Raw genomic sequence first — 24,191 nt, forward strand, 5'->3', positions numbered from 1 at the left:
TCCTCGGGGGCCAGGAGAGGTCATGTGCATGATCTACTTTCAAGTCCCAGTCATGCCACACTGCTCATGACCTGTGGTCAGAGGACCACCGGGGAACATCATCCCACGTCCAGGACCCCGTACTTGCTGGGCCAGGACCACAACATCCGTTTCCAACCTGTGCCGATCTCGACCACGCTCAGCTCCACTGCTGGCTTCCAAAGGAAACCAGTAACCCTAACCTACTGCAGACTTTGTCATTCCACTAAGCCTTAAGGGGTCAGGCAGAACTGCTGGTCACATGGTGTAACCATTTCACCTGAAAAGAATCATCATTAGATACGATGAACAATCTCTTCCACCAAAGTCTCCCAGGAAGAACTGTCAACAGGCGTTCTCCTCTACCTTCCCCCTCCCTTCACCCAGCCTCTCCCCCAGCCCAGGATCCCTTTTCTCAACCCTCCACTCTCCCTGTTCATTCCCCAATCTCACAATCCAGTCTTATTCAGAGCATCTAAACCCAGGCACTCCCCCTCCTAAAAGACCTATGCAACACAGCTTTCCAAGGGGTGCCTGTGTTGGGGTCATGGAAGCAGACCCATAGCGGGTGGGGGAAGGTCAAAGGTTAGAGATGAAGTGCTTGAGAGGGTCAGAGATCCCAACTGGCCACTGGGACTTGAGCAACTCACTTCATATCTCTGTCAGATTCTCCATCTATAAGATAAAGATGAACTAAAATATCTGGGGTCACTTCCGGTTTCCACACTCTATGATTTTAGGTAACTATCTAGCAAAACCAGTAAGTTTTAACTGAGGAACAAGTAAGTCTCAGTTGTCCTAACATCGTTCAGTTTTAGTTTTAAAGAACCTTAATGACTTGGTCGCCACCCTATTTCTCAACATCCCCACCTTGCAAAAAACACAATTTGATGCCAGCAAATTTGGAAAACTCAGCAGCGGCCACTGGACTGGAAAAGGTCAGTTTTCATTCCAATCCCAAAGAAAGGCAATGGCAAAGAATGCTCAAACTACCACACAATTGCACTCATCTCACATGCTAGTAAAGTAATGCTCAAAATTCTCCAAGCCAGGCTTCAGCAATACGTCAACCGTGAACTTCCAGATGTTCAAGCTGGTTTTAGAAAAGGCAGAGGAACCAGAGACCAAATTGCCAACATCCGCTGGATCATAGAAAAAGCAAGGGAGTTCCAGAAAAACATCTATTTCTGCCTTATTGACTATGCCAAAGTCTTTGACTGTGTGGATCACAACAAACTGTAGAAAATTCTGAAAGAGCTGGGAATACCAGACCACCTGACCTGCCTCTTGAGAAACCTATATGCAGGTCAGGAAGCAACAGTTAGAACTGGACATGGAACAACAGACTGGTTCCAAATAGGAAAAGGAGTACGTTAAGGCTGTATATTGTCACCCTGCTTCTTTAACTTACATGCAGAGTACATCATGAGAAATGCTGGGCTGGAAGAAGCAAAGCTGGAATCAAGATTGCCGGGAGAAATATCAATAACCTCAGATATGCAGATGACACCACCCTTATGGCAGAAAGTGAAGAGGAACTCAAAAGCCTCTTGAAGAAAGTGAAGGAAGAGAGTGAAAAAGTTGGCTTAAAGCTCAACATTCAGAAAACGAAGATCATGGCATCCGGTCCCATCACTTCATGGGAAATAGACAGGGAAACAGTGGAAACAGTGTCAGACTTTCTTTCTTTGGGCTCTAAAATCACTGCAGATGGTGACTGTAGCCATAAAATTAAAAGACGCTTACTCCTTGGAAGGAAAGTTATGACCAGCCTAGACAGCATATTCTAAAGCAGAGACATTACTTTGCCAACAAGGGTTCATCTAGTCAAGGCATGGTTTTCCCAGTGGTCACGTATGGATGTGAGAGTTGGACTGTGAAGAAAGCTGAACGCCAAAGAATTGATGCTTTTGAACTGTGGTGTTGGAGAAGACTCTTGAGAGTCCCTTGGACTGCAAGGAGATCCAACCAGTCCATTCTGAAGGAGATCAGCCCTGGGTGTTCTTTGGAAGGAATGATGCTGAAGCTGAAACTCCAGTACTTTGGCCACCTCATGCGAAGAGTTGACTCATTGGAAAAGACTCTGATGCTGGGACGGATTGGGGGCAGGAGGAGAAGGGGAAGACAGAGGATGAGATGGCTGGATGGCATCACTGACTCGATGGATGTGGGTCTCAGTGAACTGCGGGAGTTGGTGATGGACAGGGAGGCCTGGCGTGCTGCGATTCATGGGGTCGCAAAGAGTCAGACACGACTGAGCGACTGAACTGAACTTGCTTCCTCTCCTGCCTTTGGTCCAGCCCCTTAGAGAGCCCGACCTTCTGTGAACACGTCTGAATGGAGTGGAGTTGTCTTCCTCACAAGAGTATTACCCTGAAAGCAATGAGGGCATTTTGCGGGGGAGGGGGAGCTGCTTCTGAATCCCCACGTTTTTTGAGGAGCAAATAAAAACACCACTGCCGCCCTGGAGTCAGAGATTAAACATCACAACGTCAGTATTTTTCATTTTCAATTATTTTAGTGTCTCCACCCAAACGCCTGAATGGTTCCCAGAATCTGCCACAAGGTGGGGGGTGGGGGATTGTGACAGAATAGCAAATTCTGCTCACCTTTGCCAAAGCCCCTGTTAAGTAAAACCAAGATGGGGGAGGGGCGGGGAGGAGGCCACGCGCCAAAAGCTGCGGCGTCCTGGGAGAGTGACGGGAGCGTCAACTCCTGCCGATGCTGTCCTGCCCTGCGCTGCCTGCTTTTGCCAGCGCTCTGCAAAGAGACTTCCCACAAAGCCATAAAAGCATCGAAGTAGGATAAATAGGAGTAAAGAGCTGCTGCCCATGAAGAACGGCCCTCCACTGTCAGACATCCCCTCTTAATGGATCTTAATGAGCTATTTTAAATGAAGGGGAAGGAAAAAGCCTAGCACTAACACATGATAATTATCTGTAATTCTCCATGTGTAATGTCACTTAATAGAGGAAAATAATGCAAATGTGGACAGATGCTGACTAGAGCCTTACAGTGACATCAAAATGAGGGTATTTTGTACAGTACGGAGCACGCCTAAGCTGCAGTATTTCAAAGGCAAGTTTTCATCCCAAGGTCAATACACACCACGACTGTGGGGAATCTGCGATGAAATGAATGCCCACAAAGTACAACCCCCGGAAACAGGCAGGGGCTACAGATATTTAGCTTTATATCCGAACAGCTGATGGGTGTAGCAGAGACTTGTTTAGCTTCAAATATTTAATGTAAGATTCAGTGAGTCTATATCAGCTTGAGTGAGAGGAAGAAGAATGGATTCCCCAGCCTCCTAGACAGGTTTTTGGACAACTTACAAGAACTACAATCTTAGCATTGTAGGAGTCACCTAAAGTCAAACGTTCTTCTTTTACAGATGATCAAAAGAAACCCAGAGGCGGTCTCGCAGCTGTCAGCCAAGCCTCAGGTGTGCTGGAGGAGAAAGGAAGGCGTGAGAGGTCACGAAAGGGGTGTTACCCTTTATCTTACTGGTGATTTCAATGTCAGTCTTGACCAGGAATCAGCATTTCCTGTAACTTTCTTCATCTCTTTTTGGATCAATGAATAATCCGTGAGCACTTACCATGGAACTGTGTGTGCTAAATTCTGAGGTTACTCTAAATACTAAGATGTATCTATTGTAGTTGGGAATGATTTTATCTAATGTCTCTGCAATCTTATTAAACCTTGTTAGCAAGTCTTAAAAATCCCCCTGGAGGACTTGCCTGGTGGCCCAGTGGTTGAGAGTCTGCCTTGTAATGCAGGGCACATGGGTTTGATCCCCTGCCGCAGGGCAGCTAAGCCCGCCTGTACATGACAATTAGAGCGCCTGTGCGCCACACAGAGGCTTCCCAGGTGGCACTAGCGATGAAGACCTTGCCTGCCAATGCAGGAGACACAAGAGATTCGAGTCTGATCCCTGAACAGGAAGATCCCCTGGAGGAAGTCATGGCAACCCACTCCAGTATTCTTGCCTGGAAAATTCCAGGGACAGAGGAGCCTAGTGGGTTACAGTCCATAGTGTTGCAAAGAGTCAGACACGACTGAAGCGACTTAGCAGACACACCCATGCCACAGTGAAGATCCTAAGTGCTGCAACTGAAACCTGATACAGCCAAAAATAAATAATTTTTTAAACATAATTATACTATTACGTTACTAACTTCTGTACTATTAAAAAAGAAACCCAATTCTTCACTTCAGACTTCCACATCTGTGAGTGATCTCCTCCCAGTATGTGCACATGTGTAATGGAGCATAGCATCATCACCTGACCTGGGGGCATCCACAGGAAAGAACAATTGTGGGCTAAGAGCTGAAGACAGACGAGGAAGAGAGACAAGAGCCCACGTCACCAATGGATAAAAAAAAGGGGAAAACAGCCAAGACCCAGGAGAGCATGGTCTAAGGTACCCTCTGGGATGGCCACAGACAACCAGAGGCCAAGGATCACAGCAGTCCTGCCTCCGGCAACAGCCGGGGGAGAAACGCAAGTGAGCCCTGCAGGTGGACCACTGGAAAGCTTCGTTTGGGTCTGCATGGGTTGACAATCGCCAGCACTAGGAATCGCTTGCTTTTGCTTTAATAAAGGATAAAACGATCGAAACTGGAAACAAGATAAATTGACTTGATTTTTATTTCAATTTTCTTGAAAGTTACCTGGATTAAAACACAGAACACCTCCAATCTATTCTGGGGAAAAGAAGTTGGGAAAGAAAAGCTGAAAATAATCACATTAGAGATTTTTAATTGATACAGCTTTTCTTTTGGAGTTGACATTTAAGAATTCCATTGAAATCATGTTAAGTGCTGACCTAAGCCAATTTAGCACTTCAGAAAATGGCCAGCTCTTCTGATAAATATCAGGAACTTCCAGCACTTAGAGGTTACCTAGAGCTGTGCTCCGAATCCCAGACTGACTATTGGTCCCTCCAAATTCTGCCAACATACATAAGCAAGCAGGCACAAAACCAGATGATCTGTCCTTTTCCAGTAGAAAGTTCTGTTCCTGATGTCAGGCACTTAGACAAGAACATAGCAAGTTCACTCTGGAGGTAGACACGATGGTCTCCGGACCTGACAAGCACACCGAGTGTCAGATGGAGAACACCACCCTGCAGGCAAGGAGAACCCGCAGACCCACTTCCCTGCCAGCCCAGCAGGTTCCCGCCCCGAATTCCCAAGGCACGCTGGGCCTTTTATCTTTCACTTTACCAGTGAAAATGTTTTTCAAGATCCTTAAGGGAAAGAAAATTTCCCACTTGGATGATACCTGAAACGTTTGGGTCACCAACTTTAGAGAATGTATTTGTCACCATGAAGATACTTCCAATGTCAACTAAACACTCCAAGAGTAAGAAAGAGAAAGATAAATATCATATACTAATGCATATATAAAGAATCCAGAAAGATGGTACTGATTAATTTATTTGCAGGTCATCAGTGGAGAAAAAGACATAGAGAACAGATTTAGGAACACAGGGTCGGGGAGTCGGGGAAGGAGAGGGTGAGATGTATGGAGAGAGTAACATGAAATGTATATTACCATATGTAAAATAGATGGCCAATGGGAATTTGCTGTATGACTCAGGGAACTCAAACAGGGGCTCTGTAGCAATCTAGAAGGGTGGGATGGGGAGGGAGGTGGGAGGGAGGTTCAAAAGGGAGGGGACATATGTATACCTATGGCTGATGCATGTTGATGTATGGCAGAAAACAACACAATTCTGTAAAGCAATTATCCTTCAATTAAAAAAAAAGTACTGCTATTTTATCTGGCAAATTTACTCAAAAGTTTAAACTACTGAGAGCTACTAAGTCAAATTAAACTTACTGAAATTCTGCAAATTTGGTTTCACTTATCATTCTTCTCTACTAGATAAAATGCCTATTAAACCAATTGCTTAATCATGTTAAATTACTGTTCATATTTTCAGGAGATCACAGTCAAAACCTAAAATTTATTTCTTCACCAAAATGAACATATTTTTCTTGTGTTACTAACTTCTGTATATAAGTATTCTACTAGAATTTCACTCTATTTTAGACTTTTACATAGTCAAATTATGGTAACAATATTAAAATCGTGAATTTTAAATGAGATTTCTAAAAAGAATCATGGTTTCTAAATGAGATTTCTAAAAAGAATCAATCTCCAAAGCTTTGCCATTGCAAATTATTCTGATTATAATAGGAAAACTACTGTTTACTGATATAAAACTATATCATGTTCAACCCTAACCATAATTTTATATTCCCATTTAAGAGATGGGAACACTTTAGCTCAGAAGAGTTAAGGTAAATTGACCCAAATTACGAGATAAAAAAAGGATACAGGATCCAAAGTCAAGTCTTCCTGGCTCCAAATCCTAACTTCTTTCCTTTTTGATTTGTTACTGCACCCAAGTCCCTGAACAAACTAACCACTAAATTATGCAACAGAACGGAATCACACGAACACGGCACATATCCTATTTCATACCTTTAGTCCTCTGAAACTTCCTGGGCTGGTTGGAGAGGAGCTGGAGGATTTCGTCGATTTAGGAGTGGAAAGCTGGCTGCTGGGAGTTCCATTAACTGACCATGAGACAACAAAGGAGACAGAGGTCGTCAGAACCCAGAGCCACCAGACGGGACAAAAACACCAAGACATGCCCCACACAGCTCCAACAGAGCTGCAACTCACTGAAAGCTCAAAGCAGATGGCAAATCAGCAAAAAGCAAAAATAACGTGTCTTACTGCATTACAGACAAAGTATCAGACAAATAAGCAGTGAAACTAGATTTTCAATAATAGTTTTCCAGCAGTAACATAAACAAATATATAAAACGCTATGGAGTTCGAGATGTGAACGGGAACTTGTCCACAAATCCTGCATGCCAGCGAGGGTAGAGAAATGCTTGGCTGTCGTATTTGTAACTGTTCACTCGGAAGGCTGTCCTATAACCTGTCCAAACGACCTGAATCACTGAAGCATTTCTCAGTCTCTCCCAGATCAACTCCACAATACAATAATTCTAACACATATCCTAAGGGTATTCTTAATGGAAAAAGAAAATTATTGGTCATTTCCCCCTGTAATACCCACTTATTTGTTTAAAGGTCATAAAAGGCACTCTTCCGATTTCTTTTTATCTGGACTAGTTATTTCTGATTCCTTCCATTTTCTTGTCTTCTTAGCTTAATTTTCCCATTATTTAGCAAATCTTGGTGGGTTTTTCTGACACCCTCCTCTAAACTTCCGTACATTTCCTAGGTCGAAAGCTCAGTTTAGAGACTAGGTAACGAAAAGCATGGCCGTGGCGGCTTCCAAGAGGGGGTGAGCTTGCAGATTTTACAGTAACTATACAGTGCTAGTCACACATCTCACTGTGACTCAGGCTTATTCCTAATTATACCACTTCGGTTGTAATTTCACAAAGCTATTAGTTAACACCTGGTACTAGTTTTTTTTTGTTTTTTGTTTTTTGTTTCCTTTTCTAGGGAGTTATCTTAACCCCTTTTATCATTAATTTTCAAAGCTTTTACCCCAAGTAGATGAAAACTGCCATTCATCTCTACAGAAAGACAAGCAAAGTCCATTTCCTTTTAAAAAAATCTTTTTAATACAAGGGAGCAGACAACTGTTATTTTAAATGATGCTATTAAGTATAAAAAGCAAAATGCAAAACTCCTGAAAAGGTGACCTCAAAAAACTGAGCACCAGTCCTTGAAAGGAGGCAGAATTCTGGATCAATAAGCATAATATTTGTGATGAGATGAATCATTCATGTTTGTTTATCGTATGACTCACTGTAAAAATTCAGCAAAGATGCAAAAATTTTAGTTATTTTTCAATTACCAAACTTTAACTTTTCTAGTTTAAAACCACTCATTCATAAATCATTATCAGTTATCTAGATTTTCTGAACAAACATATGTGGGTATTTATAGCACAAGTGCAACACAAGTAACTGTACAATTAGAAAACTTTTTAGAGTATTCAACAGTCCTGCTTATTTTTCAAAAAAGTTACACTTCAATTAACGCTGTTTCTTTTAAAAATTCTCTTTAAAGGGAACTGGTGGTAGGAATTCACATAGAAAAGAGATATTTATGAGCTAGTGAGCTTGCTAGGAGCTGATACTGAGTCTAGCTCCTTTTCCTCTTCATTCAACACAACTACCTGTTCAGGTCCTCTTCCCCAAGTGCTGTTACCTTTCACTGATCTTCAGAAACCACTCTGCAATCAAAGATTTCCCTGGAGCAGTGATGGGAAAGGGACTAAAGAAGAAAAATTAGTTCCTGTAAATGGTAATCCCTGTGGCCAAGCAGTGTCCCTAAAAACACACCTCCTAACAAAACTCACTGGCAGGGACTGAACTGGTATCTGCATATACATGTTCATATTTATCCTTAACGGAGAAGGCAATGGCACCCACTCCAGTACTCTTGCCTAGAAAATCCCATGGACGGAGGAGCCTGGTGGGCTGCAGTCCATGGGGTCGCTAAGAGTCGGACACGACTGAGCCACTTCACTTTCACTTTTCACTTTCATGCATTGGAGAAAGAAAAGGCAACCCACTCCAGTGTTCCTGCCTGTCTATGGCAAGAACATAGATAGCTCTTTAAGTTTCTGATAGTATTTGAAAGGCTCAAAAAAAAAATGCTGTCTAGTGAGTTCTTCATGTCATTTTTATTGGCACATTTCTCCATTTCCGGGAAGGTAACTGGAAGCTGGGACAGGGTCACCTTGGGCTCTCTGCCCCGACACTGCTGCCCCAACAGGAAGGTGGACAACGCCCAGCATCTCTGGGATGCTCCCTCTCCTTCAGTAGACCCTGGATTTTCTTTCCCCCAAATAAGGCTTTTATCCACCCTTCCCTCAACTGTAAGGTAAGAAGTTGACTTGGGGCTTTCTTGTTCACTTGCTCTGAACACTTTTTATCTGGGTGGACAAAGAGTCACAAGCTAGAAACCTTAAGTGAGAATTTTTAATACTCAAATTATGGTGACTATTATAGCTCAGGTGGTAAAGAATCCACCTGCAATGCAGGAGACCCCAGTCTGATTCCTGGGTCAGGAAGATCCCTTGGAGAAGGGACAGGCTACCGACTCCAGGATTCTTGTGCCTCCCTTGTGACTCGGCTGGTAAAGAATCTGACTGCAATGCAGGAGACCTGGGTTCGACCCTGGGGTTGGGAAGATCCCCTGGAGAAGGGACAGGCTACCCACTCCGGTATTCTGGCCTGGAGAATTCCATGGACTGTATAGTCCATGGGGTCGTAAAGAGTGGGACACGACTGAGACTTTCCCTTTCCCTTTACCCACTGGGTTACCCGGGTTAATGTCTATGTACTTATTAGACACTATTTAGCTATTTTGATAAATTTGAGTTTTATGGAGGGATTTAGTCAATCAGAAGACTTCAATGATGGGAGCACTTCTGTCCCAAGAATGGAAAAGCACAAGATTATGTTTACAAAGTTATTGCTCTGTTTGAAATTCCAGGGAGTCCCATGGAATGTTCTAAATGGTAACGGGTACACTACAGCAAAAATGCCTGTAAAAGCAAGTTATCCATCTGGGTTCTGTGGCTTTTAATAACACAAAACTCTCTCTTTTTTTTTTTTTTTAATAACTATATAGTATGTATTGAACATGCTTTTGGATTAATCTCTTTTAGAGAAGTCATTTAACCACTCAGATGTGGTTTACATCTCACAACTTGTAAGTTTAAGACAAACTTTATTAACCCAAATCCAAATATGGACTCAGTTGAAAATCTGAGGTAGTGAAATGTTAAGATTTTCTTGAATCACTGTATTTAAGCATCTCAAATTCTAGTTAAGAAGATTTATACATTTATTAGACTATTCTGTGAAGCAGTTGGTCTGCAAGACAAGTATGGCTATGAAACAGGTTTTTAATTAATTTCCCTCTTTAGACCTCGGGTAGCCAAAATTACAGTAATCATATGTGATCTTTGAACCACTCTCTCCACTCTTATTTAGTTATTTTAGTTATATGATAAGCATATGATAGTAAAGCTATCACTAACACAAACGCTAAGAACCTGACAAATGTCTACATCTACCATACAGTAAACCCAGCGAAGTGTATTCATGCAAATTTCATGTTATGTTAGCTTTCCCAGCATTTGAAATATTGGATTGGCCCCAAAGTTCACTTGGATTTTTCCATTTGATCTTAAAAAACAAATTTTGGGGCATACCCAATACTTTACAGAAAGCAAAATATGATCTGAAATAAGCTTAACATCAGAGAGATGCTTTCAGTTAAAAATATTCATATTGCCAATATTTTTAGAGAGAGAATACTGGGCCTATTGACTCCAGAGTGAGGAAGAAGGGAAGGACAGTAGAATTGCTTCTATGGCCATTTTCGTATTACCGACAACGCTTAGCCTTTTTCAGTAACAGATTATGTTCCAAAATTAACTAGAAGACAGGCCCCCTGAGGCACCGCGCCTCCCCCATCGCCGTGTACTGTGGCTGCACGCACACCACACGCGGGGCGCCCTCCTGCAGGCGCCCAGCTCTCTAGCAAGCAAGGGAGCCGCGGCAGGACGCCCATGCTGCAGCACAGACGTCACCGGTACAAGCCAGACACAGCCATGGAAATGGAGCAGAAGGAAACAGAAAAGGTGGCAGAAGACAAAAACAAAAAACCCGGCAGAGCGACAAAGCTGTACCTCTCCTGGCTCACCTGGGGATCTGGCTGTAGAGTAGGCACTGGAGTAGTGGCCACCCCTCTTTACTGGACATATTCAGTATCAACAAAGGGGGAGAAGTAAGGACAGCAGTTATTCGGCAGGTCTAAACGTGCACACGGAAAGAAGGGAAACTATCCCACCTGAAGAAAGCGGGGTCGGGGCGGAAGACGGAGCAGCAGAGACCCCCCAAACCCAGTATTTTATAGACAGGTTGAGGCTTCAGACAGTTTTTATTTGTATTACTTTCACATGTTCTAGATTCCTCACATGTAAAATCATGTTTTTTCACAATCTTTTCCTTAATGGGAAACAATATTAGCATACTATAAGTGAGCCTTATAGCATCGAAATATCAAGATTTGGGGGACATTTTAATTTTTTTTAAATGTCAAAAGCTGTCAAAATTATGACAAATCTATAGGTTTAGGATCTGAAAGAAATGTAGAGGTAACTCTGACTCTGAAATAAGCAGTATTACTTCCAACAGTAATTGTTGCTACGATTAAATTGCTTAACAAAGGAAAAGCCTGTGGAACCTTATCAAGGGAATAGTTTTGCCTGGTGGGTGTGTTGGCTTATGCTTTAAACCAATAAGAGAAGAAAATATCCACAATCATACAGCAAAAATGTAAAATGCAGACACCGTGGTCAAAATGTGAAACACTTCTATGTAAATACCAGGAAAAGAATCTAGATAAGATTGCTCTTGAGAAAATGTGCCAGAACAAAACAAGTATCTTAGGACACTTGTTATAACTTGGAGAAACAGACTTAACATTTTGGATCTAAAAATCATGCCATCTATATGTTATGTTGGAACCTGGCTGCATACAAGGATGGGCAAGACTACCTACTCATACTAAAGAAAACCAAAGAACGTGCTCCATTTGTGACTGCCCGCTTCCTTCCCCGTAACTACCTGAAGCCGGTGATTTGCTGCGTCGAGAAAGCCCAGGGCTCTTGGATCCGGAATATTTAACAGCTGAGGAGCGAGAATAAGAAGACTTCAAGACACGGCACTCTAGAAAGAAAGGAAAGTGCTTTAAAGAGATCTAGTTTTAATTCTAACCAAAGAAAGACCACATTCCAGTAGTTTAGTGCCTAGAACCATTACCTGGTCATCTTATTACTGTTAAATGACTTTTATATACAAAGCATCAATCCCAAAAGCACACCTGAGATTTTCTTAAATTAGGCTTCAGACTTTGTCATTCACCTCATTGTTCCAGAGGGAGTTCTTAATACAGAAATCCATATATAGTAAGTGCTCAATCAAGAAAACTTGATTCACATGCACAACTTAATCTCCACATGTGCAACTTATTATTTTTCATCAACACCATTGATAGGCAAAGGCTATAATAAAGAGTTCTCTCCAACTCAGATAATCTTAATTTGAAAGGATATAGGATTCTAATTTACGAACCCCTTACTGTCTTATTTTCCATCTGCCCAAAGTACAAAGCATCAAAAATGAGGGAACTAGTTTTAAACAATCTTCTCTCTTCCTTTGGAGAAGGAAATGGCAGCCCACTCCAGTGTTCTTGCCTGGAGAATCCCAGGGACGGGGGAGCCTGGTGGGCTGCCGTCTATGGGGTCGCACAGAGTCAGACACGACTGAAGCAACTTAGCAGCAGTAGCAGCAGCAGCAGCTTTAAACAATAGCTTTGTTCTTTCCATTAATTGCCAAATAATCAGCATGTGAAAGTGAAAGTGGCTCAGTCATCTCTGACTCTTTGCGCCCCATGGACTATACAGTCCATGGAATTCTCCAGGGCGGAATACTGGAGTAGGTAGCCTTTTCCTTCTCCAGGGGATCTTACCAACCCAGGGATTGGAACTCAGGTCTCCCTTCTGCATTGCAGGCAGATTCGTTACCAGCTGAGCTACCAGGAAAGCACAAATCAGCAAGTAGAGTACCAGAACTAATTACACAGCTAAAATAATCACTTCCAATTCAAATAATTAAGAATCTGGGTTTTGGAGTCAAGCAGATTTGGGGTGAATCATGGGTGTGACTTTGCTAACTGGTGCACTTAGCTTAGGTCTAAGTCTGTTTTCTCTCCCTATGAAATTGGGATGAGACTAAATCTGCTTAACAGGCTTGTTATAAGGATTAAATTATATAACATATTGTCGACTTCACATTAAAATACTTCAATTTATGCAGAAAGATTAAAATATGGGTTGGGTTTAATCTATACCCCCAGGGACAATAAATTAACAAGTGAAGTACACTAATCAGCGAAATACACACCAGGGGAGGCTAGTTAGCATCTGAAAGACTCTAATCAAAACCTTACTCCAAGGGGGCTGTAGCAACAGCAGTTTAGTTAATGAGCATTATAGATGTTAGAAAGTATTCCAGTGCTGAAAGGAATGGTGTGTAGACTAGTCAGAACCTTCCTAAAGGCACTGCCACTCTTTCATGAGCAGGCTGTGTAACCCTAGACAGCTAATAACCAGAACCACCCCAGGGTTTAGGAATCTGAGCAAGCCCTGCACCCAGCTCATTAACACAGACAGGATTTTGCCCTAAGACTGGGTTAGCTAAATTCTATGAATTTTGAATGATTTTTCAATGCAAGATGTTGTCAGATGTATAAAAGGACAGAGCTGGGACTCATCAAGATTACAAGTTAAACAGACTTTGTTTGTTTTGTAATCTTTGCCTCCTGAACCCAAACAGGACCCTGTGGAAGCTCCTGGGCATGGAAGCCTTTCCCTGTCCCCCGCTTGCTTGTAGGGAACAGACTCCAGCCTCCATGACCTTCCCTGAGCTCCAAAGGGTAGGTTCCAACAGTTGCTAGTCAGGGAAGGGAGGCAATGAAGAGGCAAGGGAGGGGCAGCCAAGAAACAGCAGCGCAGATTCGGGGCAGGGCCCTGGTTCTGCCTCAAGGGTCACACAAAACAGGGTCTCTGAGCTCTTAACAGAACAAACCACCCCCCAGTAAATGGAAGATATCAGCAATCCTCATTCCAGAGAAGACCACCTTTAGGAACCAGAAAAACTCATCAGAAGACCACCTGAGAACAGGTCAAAGGCATTGCAGGCTCTGCACACACCTCACCCTTGAACAACTGCTGTAAAACCCCTCACCAAATCCTCCAGGGTTGGGACACGCAGTTTTGAGAGGCAGGAGCCCACTGTGTCCCCTTTCGCCTGGCAAAGCAATACAACTATTCTTTTCTATTTCACCCAAAACTATGTCTCTGAGATTTGATTCAGCACCAGTGCACAGAGGCTGAGTTTTTGACATCACTCCTAATAAAGACACTTGTGGCAGAATTAGGTCTCAGACTTGTTTTCATAGTAAAATTTTATGACCTAATGGTGATGATACAATAATAACATTAACAACAACAGTACCAGCACATACTATGTAATGGGCACCCTTCCAACTGTTTTACACTTATTAATTCATTTAACCCTCACAAAACCTTATGAAAAAGCCCCTATTATTATCCCCAGTTTGCAGAAGGTTAAGTAATTAGAGATCAGTAACTTTCACCTATCTCTAATTATAGGAGTTCATTGGTAGCCAAAACAACAAAACCTATGAATGATTCAAATATTGTAGGTAAATTAACAACATACTAACATAAAAGCACTGAATACAATGCCTAGTATACACATAGTAAGTGCTCAATAAATGTTTAATTGCTGTACTGCCACCCAAATTAACTTTACAACCTGAAATACACCGAGTTTCAATGTCTCAACTTTTAAAATGATAAACATTGACAAAGAAACATTATGAAATGAAATTAAGCTACAGTCAAAAAAAGATGTAAAATAGAGATGCTATGTAAATTCCCATTTTTCAGTAAACCCACAAGAAGAGATGAGAGTATTAATATAGATAATATCACTAATTCTTTAAGGTCCTTCTGTGGCATTACTAATCTAAAGCAGGGCTAGATAGAAGATGCTACAGAAACCCTCAAGAAATTTGGCACTTGTGGGGAAAAGCAAAGTGGAAAACCGAGAAGAGTAGACAAATGAGCCCCAGTAGGTAAGTCACCCCCAGGAAACTGACATAGTGTAACAGGAAAGAGTTACACAAGGAAGTCTGACACCACAGCGTGTACCATCTTGGATTTTTGAAAGTTTATGGTCACCATATTTATCCCCTAGGAAACTGACATAGTGTAACAGGAAAGAGTTACACAAGGAAGTCTGACACCACAGCGTGTACCATCTTGGATTTTTGAAAGTTTATGGTCACCATATTTATCCCCTAGGAAACTGACATAGTGTAACAGGAAAGAGTTACACAAGGAAGTCTGACACCACAGCGTGTACCATCTTGGATTTTGTATGTTTCTCTAATTCTGGACTGCCGAGTCACTACAGCTGGAAGGGGTTTATCACTAGCCTAATTTTTGAAAAGCCAGCTCTCCTCACTGATGAAATTAAAGCGTGGGATTGAAACCTCTAACATCTCTCTTCTCTGTCAAACGTTTTGTCTATATGATTCTGTCTCACTTAAAGATGAAGCTGACTTCACTATCGGCTAATAATCACTAATACTCTGATCAGTTTAAATTTCAGATAACAGAGTAGAGCACTATTCCCAGAATCAATAACATCTGAAATCACTGAGGTTACTGCTAAACAGGTGAAAACTCCATTTTTTGGCTAAAATTAAGAGAAAGGGATTTTCTTATCCTATCAATGAAAACAGCTTTATTTTTTCTGCATATATAACAATTCATGTTATTTTTTTAAAAAGATGGAAACAGAGCAAAGAAATCTGAGATAATCACTACTAACAAATTATTATTCTTTTACATATCTCTTTATGGACATGAGAAATGTATACTGAACTACTTTCAGGTTCAGTACTTTCCATATTTTAAGGTGGCCTAGCCAAGGCACCATTCTGGAAGAAGATAGGGATCAATTTTGAAAGTGTAACAATGCAGTAAAAAAGTGAAGAACCCAACTTGCAAAAACAAAACAAAAAATATTTAACTACTTGGAATTAGGGTTTTTTGGTTTTTGCAACTAGGTAACTACCTCACTGTATTTTCTACTTTTATTAATTCAAAGAAATTAACTCTACTAAGAGTGAGAGTAGATGATGATCTAATTAAATGAACTCTTCATTACTTCTTTCTTCGACAACCAGACCACTTAACATGCACCAAATGACACACCTAAGCCTCCACTTCAGGGTTACAAAGATGGTCACTGAATTGCCTTACCACTGTGATCCAGGACAAAGTCATCTTGGGCATAACGGAATTTTTCAGGTCCACATGCAATAAAAACATCATCATCACCAAAAAAGTCTTGCAGACAAGTAACCTACAAAACAAAAAAAATATCATGTCCAAGAAGTAAATTAGAAACATTAGAAGTGCAATAAATTCAATAAAATTTATATTTTCAAGCCTCACCTATAAATAAGTGAGTTGGAATGAAAAAACTATTTCCAAGCATTTTACTCTTCACAAAGCACTTTCACACACCATCTCCTGACCTCAGAACAACAAAATGAGGGACTCATAGCTAGCACCAATATTCCTGTTTCACAGGTGAAGTGAAAGGCATCCACAGGAGCCTCAGTGATGTATTCCAGGTTTCCCTTAACAGGGGGCAACGCTGGGGCCAATGGAGCTCCCAGTCTACTTGTCTACACTTCCTCTCTCCTAGCGGCTCCACATCCCAGCCACGTCATCTCGGGTGTGGCCCCTCTGTATCTCCGGCACAGTGCGCCTTAGGTTGTCACGAGGATTGATGTTCGAAAACCTCTCGGAATGAGTGCCAGGCATGTAAGTACAATGTGTTAATACTCATCTCTGCCACCATCATTGGAATCAGAGGAAGACTTGTCATAAAGCTAATGAGGGCCCTTCCAAGGACCTGTACTTAAACAGTCTTAACTTCACATTCTTTTATTCAACCCTCCCCGACACAGTATAAGTTTCAGATTCCATAGAACTTGACCCACCCCAGGGAGCACATTTATCCATTCATCCAAGTGGTGACAAGAAGAACCATCTTCTAGGATTTTGGATGCAGACAGGATCCACTCTCACCTGTTTTATAATGGGATGTATATGATTTCTTTTTCAAAAAAGTACTCCTCTCCCAATAATAATATAAAGTTTTTAAAAAGTAATAAAGTTTAATAAAGTTTCTAGTACTTGGAAAAGTTGTGCTATCTCAGGAATTCCTTGTCCTTCTGATCACTACTTAGCTTTTTATTTGAAAAAAAAAAAAAAATTTTTTTTTCATTGCAGAGTTAAAATAAAAATGCTCTAGAGAGAAGACAGTGAACTAGACACAGTACATGGAACAAAGACACTGCTCCAGTCACTCCAATTCTCAGCAAGCAAGATGTGTCTTCTGCACCTCACTGAAATCCGCCCAGGCAGCCGCGCTTTAGTCAGTTTGGTAAATTTCCACAGACGAGGCAGCTTCAAAGACAGAAACTTACTCTCACAGCTCTGGAGGCTGGAAGGCTGAGATCAGGGTGCCAGCGTGGTGGGGTTCCGGTGAGAACCCTCTTGCCGGTTCGCTCACACGGCGGGGTGCAGGGAAGACACAGGAGGGAGCAGCTCTCTCCTGTCTCTTCTCCTAAGGGTGCGAATACCTTCCATGGGGCTCCTCCCTAATGACTTCACCCAATCCTGCTGATCTCCCAAAGGGCCCCACCTCCTAACACCATCACACTGAAGCCAAGAAGAAGCCTGTGGGGGTCTGGGACACGGAAGACTTTCTGTCTCCCGTTTTCTTGTTTGTAGGGAACAGAATGCCCCTGAGTTTCAAAGGGCAGATTCCAACAGTTGCTAATCAAGGAAGGAGCAGCTAAAAAGCCACCTGAGGCCAAGTGAAAGTGACCAGAGAGGCTCATCAGGTGACTGCCATGTTCAGTCGCTCAGTCGAGTCCGACACTTTGCGACCCCATGGACTGCAGCATGCCAGGCTTCCCTGTCCTTCAGTATCTCCCGGAGCTTGCTCAAACTCACATCCATCAGGTAAGTGATGCCATCCAACCATCTTATCCTCTGTCACCCTCTTCTCCATCTGCCATCAATCTTTCTCAGCATCAGGGTCTTTTCAAATAAGTCAGTTCTTCATATCAGGTGGCCAAAGTATTGGAGCTTTGGCTTCAGCATCAGTCCTTCCAAAAAAATTCAGGGTTGATTTCCTTTAGGACTGACTGGTTTGCTATCCCTGCTGTGCAAGGGACTCTCAAGATGCTTCTCCAGCACCACAGTTTGAAAGCATCAATTCTTCAGCACTCAGCCTTCTTCACAATCCAACTCTCACACCCATACATGACTACAGGAAACACCACAGCTTTGACTATCTGGACCTTTATCAGCAAAGTGATATCTCTACTTCTTAATAAACTATCTAAAATAAAGGAAAGAAATAGAAACAGCCAAGAAATAGAGGAAAACAATAGAATGGGAAAGACTAGAGATCTCTTCAAGAAAATCAGCTATACCAAGAGAATCTTTCATGCAAAGATGGGCACAATAAAGGATAGAAATGGTATGGATCTAACAGAAGCGGCTGCTGCTGCTAAGTCACTTCAGTCAGAAGCAGAAGATACTAAAAAGAGGTGGCAAGAATACAAAATACTGTACAAAAAAGGTCTTAATGACCCAGATAACCACGATGGTGTGATCACTCACCTACAGCCAGACATTCTGAAGTGTAAAGTCAAGTGGGCCTTATGAAGCATCACTACGAACAAAGCTAGTGAAGGTGACAGAATTCGAGCTGAGCTATTTCAAATCCTGAAAGTGATGCTGCTTGAGAATACTCAAACCAGCACACAGTTGCACTCATCTCACATGCTAGCAAAGTAATGCCCAATATTCTCCAAGCTAGGCTTCAACAGTATGTGAATCAAGAAGTTTCAGATGTTCAAGCTGGATTTAGAAAAGGCAGAGGAAGCAGAGATCAAATTGCCAACATCCACTGGATCATAGAAAAAACAAGAGAAATTCCAGAAAAACACCTGCTTTATTGACTATGCCAAAGCCTTTGACTGTGTGGATCACAGTAAACTGTGGAAAATTCTTCAAGAGATAGGAATACCAGACCACCTAACCTGCCTGCTGAGGAATCTGTATGCAGGTCAAGAAGCAACAGTTAGAACTGGACATGGAACAACGGACTGGTTCCAAATTGGGAAAGGAGACCAACAAGGCTGTTTATTTTCACCCTGTTTATTTAACTTACATTCAGAGTACATCATGCGAAATGCCAGGCTGGATGAAGCACAAGTTGGAATCAAAACTGCCAGGAGAAATATCAACAATCTCAGATATGCAATGATACCACTCTAATGGCAGAAAACAAAGAGGAACTAAAGACCCTCTTGATGAAAGTGAAAGGGGAGAGTGAAAAAGTTGATTTAAAACTCAACATTGAGAAAACTAAGATCATGGTATCCGGTCCTATCACTTTATGGCAAATACATGGAGGAAAAAGTGGAAACAGTGACAAACTTTATTTTCTTGTGCTCCAAAATCACTGCAGATGGTGAGTGCAGCCATGAAATTAAAAGACGCTTACTCCTTGGAAGGAAAGTTAGGTCCAACCTAGATAGCGTATTGAAAAGCAGAGGCATTACTTTGCCAACAAAGGTCCATCTAGTTAAAGCTATGGTTTTTCCAGTGATCATGTATGGATGTGAGAGTTGGACCATAAACAAGGCTGAGTGCTGAGGAATTGATGCTTTCAAACTGTGGTGCTGGAGAAGACTCTTGAGAGCCCCTTGCCCAGCAGGGAGATAAAACAAGTCAATCCTAAAGGAAATCAGAACTGGAATATTCATTGGAAGGACTGATGCTGAAGCCCCAATACTTTGGCCACCTGATGTGAAGAACTGACTCCTTAGAAAAGACTCTGACGCTGGGAAAGATTTTAGGTAGGAGGAGAAGGGGGCAACAGACGATGAGATGGTTGGATGAGTTTGAACAAGCTCCGGGAGTTGGTGATGGACAGGAAGCATAGCATGCTGCAGGCCATGGGTTCGGAAAGATTTGGACAGGACTGAGCGGCTGAACTGAACTGAGGCCCTGCACACACCCGAATCAGCCACCCCACCCTTGCTATAAAACTCCCCATCAAATCATCCTGGGTAAGAATTCATAGTTTTTCAGGGCAGGAGCCTGCTGTGGTCCCCTTTGCCTGGCAAGGCAATAAAGCTATTTTTTTCTACTTTACCTAAAACTCTGTCTCTAAGGTTCAATTTGGTACTGGTGCACAGAGGCTCAGTTTTCGGCATCAACTTCACCAAGCTTTCAGCATCAACAGTGGGGATTAGGATTCCAATATATGAATCTTGGAGAGACACCAACATGCCATTCATAACAGAAGAATAACATTCTTCACCTTTCCTGTAAAACCTGCTTCTCTTCCCCTCAGCTGGTGATCACATGCATCCTTTGTCCATGCTAGAATCCTGGGACTCATCCTTTCCTCCCTTCATCATCAACCCCTCAGATCATTTGTCCTTCCTACCCCTTGGTTCAGCTCTCACTGTTTCTTGCCTGGGCACCTGCCATTGTCAAGCAACAGGTTTCTAATTCCAGTCTTCACTGCTCCCCTAGCTCCAGTCATCACTGTTCTCACAGATGTGGAAATAAATGAAGACCATGTTGGTATATGCAGTCTCTTACTGTATGATGATTTAGTCACTAAGTCGTGTCCATCTCTTGCAACCCCATAGACTGTAGCTTGCCAGACTCCTCTGTCCATGGGATTCTCCAGGCAAGAATACCAGAGTGGGTTGCCACTTCCTTCTCCAGGGTATCTTCCCAACCCAGGAATCAAACCCAGGTCTCCTGCCTTGCAGGCAGATTCTTTACCGACTGAGCTATGGTATAGGGGTGCCCATGAGACAGGAAATGGGCGGGGCACAACCTTTAAAAGAATGACATAGCCTGAGGACACAACATAGACCGATTAGAATCAAAGAGATTCAAGACCTGCATGAGCCAGCTTCCACTAGACCTTAAGCCTCATTACACACGCATTGTAACACATCAGCAAGGTAAACGGCACACCCACGAGGTGCCGTGAGGGTTCCAAGGCTGACCATAAAGTCAAAGGGTGGGCGGTGGCCCAACTCCTGGAAAACCCCACCTCTTCCCAGAAAACCCCACCTCTTCCCCTAAAAGAGCTGGAATACTCCTCCTACTCATTAGCCTACGAAATTACCTACACCTATAAAAACTGACAACCTCATACCCTGGGGACTATCTTGCCTTATGAGATGACCCATACTCTGTGGAGTATGCTTCTTTCCTGAATAAACCTTCTTTCACTTTACTAAGGCTTGCTATTGAATTCTTTCCTTTGTGAAGCCAGGAACCCACACTTGGCAACCACCCCAGGAACTCAGATGTGACCTGGGATGTGACGATTCTCCAGCGACCCACTCTTTCCTGGAATACCCACACTACACACAGGGCTCACTGACCTCCTTCCCTGACTAGATGATGATCCTTCACAGGGCACACAAGATGGGCCCTGCCCAGGCCTTCAACCCTTGACTCTGCACACTCGCTGCTTATCCAAACCAGGATGACGGAAGGGTCACTACCCGTAGAGTCCAGTGATTCTTTTTTGTTAAACAGCTTTATTGAAGCATAATTCACAAACCATACAATTCACTCATTTAAAGCATACAATCCAATGATTTTTACTGTATTCAGAGTTCTGCAACCGTCACCATAACGTAAGGACACTGTCATGACCTATAAAGAATCCTCCCCAGGGCCCATTAGCGTCGACTCCCCATGTCTGCATCTCCTCACTCCCAAGAACCTATAATCTGCTTTCAGTCTGTATGGATTTGCCTATTCTGGACATTTTATCTAAACCAAGTCATACAATATGAAGCATTTTGCAAGTATCTTCTGCCACTGAGCACGTTTTCAAGGTTCATCATGTTGTAGCAGGTATTACTACTTCATTCCTTTCTACAGGTAATATTTGGCTGCATGGATACACCACACTTTGTTTATCCACTCACCAGTTAGTGGACATGTGGGTAATCTCTACTTCAGTGCTGGCTCTTATCAGTATATTTTCCCCCGTGTTGTTTCTCTGCCTGAAGTGACCTTTCTGACCACCCTTTGGTGCCGTGACCTCCAGGGAGGCAGTGATATTGCCTATCCATTGTTCCCTGGGGTCTAGGAGAGTCCTGGCTCCGGTGGCTGTGTCACAAATGTCTGATGAATGAACTGTGTGGCCTGTTCCTATTGGCACTGAGCTCTCAGGCACTGAGTAACTCCTCTGGAGTGAGTGGCGCCACAGATGCCATCTCCACTGCTACCTCCACCACCATCACTTAGGTTTAGGGCTTACAGGGCTTCGGCATCGCTTAACCTCTCAGAATGGTCTCTGTGTATTGTATATGTGTTATCTCATTAACCCCTACAATAACCATCAGGTTGATACCATCATCACTCCTCATTTACAAATGAAAAAAAAAAAAAAAAGCATTCTACAGTGAGCAACTTGCTCACACACAGGTAATGAACAAAGCACAGGGATTTGACACAGGTCCTCCACGTCTACATCTCTGTTTTAAACTTGATTCTATGGTGCAGCCCCTCACCTGGAATCCCAGAGTTCGTGTATATACTTTTATAGTTCTTATCACATTCTACCTTGCTTTATAGTTATTTATGTCTCCTAAAGGAAATCATTGACTATGCCAAAGCCTTTGACTGTGTGGATCACAAGAAACTGTGGAAAATTCTTCAAGAGATGGGAATACCAGACCACCTGACCTGCCTCTTGAGAAACCTGTATGCAGGTCAGGAAGCAACAGTTAGAAGTGGATTTGGAACAGACTGGTTCCAAATAGGAAAAGGAGTACGTTAAGGCTGTATATTGTCACCCTGCTTATTTAACTTGTATGCAGAGTACATCATTAGAAATGCTGGGCTGGAAGAAGCACAAGCTGGAATCAAGATTGCCGGGAGAAATATCAATAACCTCAGATATGCAGATGACACCACCCTTATGGCAGAAAGTGAAGAGGAACTCAAAAGCCTCTTGATGAAAGTGAAAGTGGAGAGTGAAAAAGTTGGCTTAAAGCTCAACATTCAGAAAACGAAGATCATGGCATCCAGTCCCATCACTTCATGGCAAATAGACAGGGAAACAGTGGAAACAGTGGCAGACTTTATTTTTTGGGCTCCAAAATCACTGCACATGGTGACTGCAGCTATGAAATTAAAAGATGCTTACTCCTTGGAAGGAAAGTTATGACCAACCTAGATAGCATATTGAAAAGCAGAGACGGTACTTTGCCAGCAAAGGTCCGTCTAGTCAAGGCTATGGTTTTTCCAGTGGTCATGTATGGATGTGAGAGTTGGACTGTGAAGAAAGATGAGCATAGAAGAATTGATGCTTTTGAACTGTGGTGTTGGAGAAGACTCTTGAGAGTCCCTTGGACTGCAAGGAGATCCAACCAGTCCATCCTAAAGGAAATCAGTCCTGGGTGTTCACTGGAAGGACTGATGTTAAAACTGAAACTCCAATACTTTGGCCACCTCATGTGAAGAGTTGACTCACTGGAAAAGACCCTGATGCTGGGAGGGATTGAGGGCAGGAGGAGAAGGGGACGACAGAAAATGAGATGGCTGGATGGCATCACCAACTCGATGCACCTGAGTTTGGGTGAACTCCGAGAGTTAGTGATGGACAGGGAGGCTTGGCGTGCTGCAATTCACGGGGTCACAAAGAGTCAGACACTACTGAACGACTGAACTGAAAGGAAATCAGCCCTGAATATTCATTGGAAGGACTGATGCTGAGGTGCTAATACTTTGGGCACCTGATGTGAAGAGCTGACTCATTGGAAAAGACCCTGAGGCTGGAAAGACTGAAGGGAAAAAAGAAAGGGCCAGCAGAAGATGAGATGGTTAGGTAGCATTGCTGACTCCATGGACATGAATTTGAGCAAACTCTGGGAGACAGTGGACAGAGGATCCCGGCATGCTGCAGTCCTTGGGGTTCCCAAGAGTCAGATGCGACTTAGCAAGTGAACAACAGCAACGCCTCTCACATCTCCCTCTATTTTGTTTTTTACACACATATAATTAATAAATGGTTCTTAAATGGAACTGAATTGAGTTTTACTTTCTTGGTCAAATAAACTACTACCAAAGTTTAATCCATTTTTTTTAAAAACAACATTTCACTAGTTTTTGAATCAATTTACAAAATATGACAAGTGAATTTTCTAAAATATACCTGTCTGAATATCTGTTTGAAAAGCAAATTAATTTTACAAGGAACCATTTCATCTTATACTAAATTAGTTGGCATTTGAGTAGAATAAATGCCAAATAATTAAGTTGCCTATTATGTGGAATAAAGGTATTTAACAGGCCTAGGGAATAAAATACATCAAAAAGGTAGTTTATTTCCCCCCGCCAGCAGTCCTA

General features: G+C 42.5%; 1 protein-coding gene across 7 annotated transcripts in view; it reads right to left on the reverse strand.

Annotated features, from left to right (window-relative positions):
- Nucleotides 1-24,191, reverse strand: part of DCLK2 (doublecortin like kinase 2) — a 188,842-nt gene that overhangs the window by 51,953 nt on the left and 112,698 nt on the right. For 4 of the 7 annotated variants that reach the window (XR_003029975.2, XM_024977549.2, XM_024977548.2 and 1 more), the window contains exons 3-6: nucleotides 15,963-16,065; nucleotides 11,671-11,772; nucleotides 10,745-10,795; nucleotides 6,518-6,612 (exon numbers count right to left, since the gene is read on the reverse strand). Coding sequence is in view for 6 of the 7 variants with exons in the window: in XM_024977549.2 (XP_024833317.1) it covers nucleotides 6,518-6,612; nucleotides 10,745-10,795; nucleotides 11,671-11,772; nucleotides 15,963-16,065 (351 nt within the window). In the remaining variant the exon portion in view is untranslated. The remainder of the gene's footprint in view (nucleotides 1-6,517; nucleotides 6,613-10,744; nucleotides 10,796-11,670; nucleotides 11,773-15,962; nucleotides 16,066-24,191) is intronic. The other 3 variants (XM_024977551.2, XM_024977550.2, XM_005217493.5) reach the window with 1 other exon arrangement.

This window comes from Bos taurus, chromosome 17 (assembly GCF_002263795.3).
Source record: "Bos taurus isolate L1 Dominette 01449 registration number 42190680 breed Hereford chromosome 17, ARS-UCD2.0, whole genome shotgun sequence".
Lineage (NCBI taxonomy): Eukaryota > Metazoa > Chordata > Mammalia > Artiodactyla > Bovidae > Bos > Bos taurus.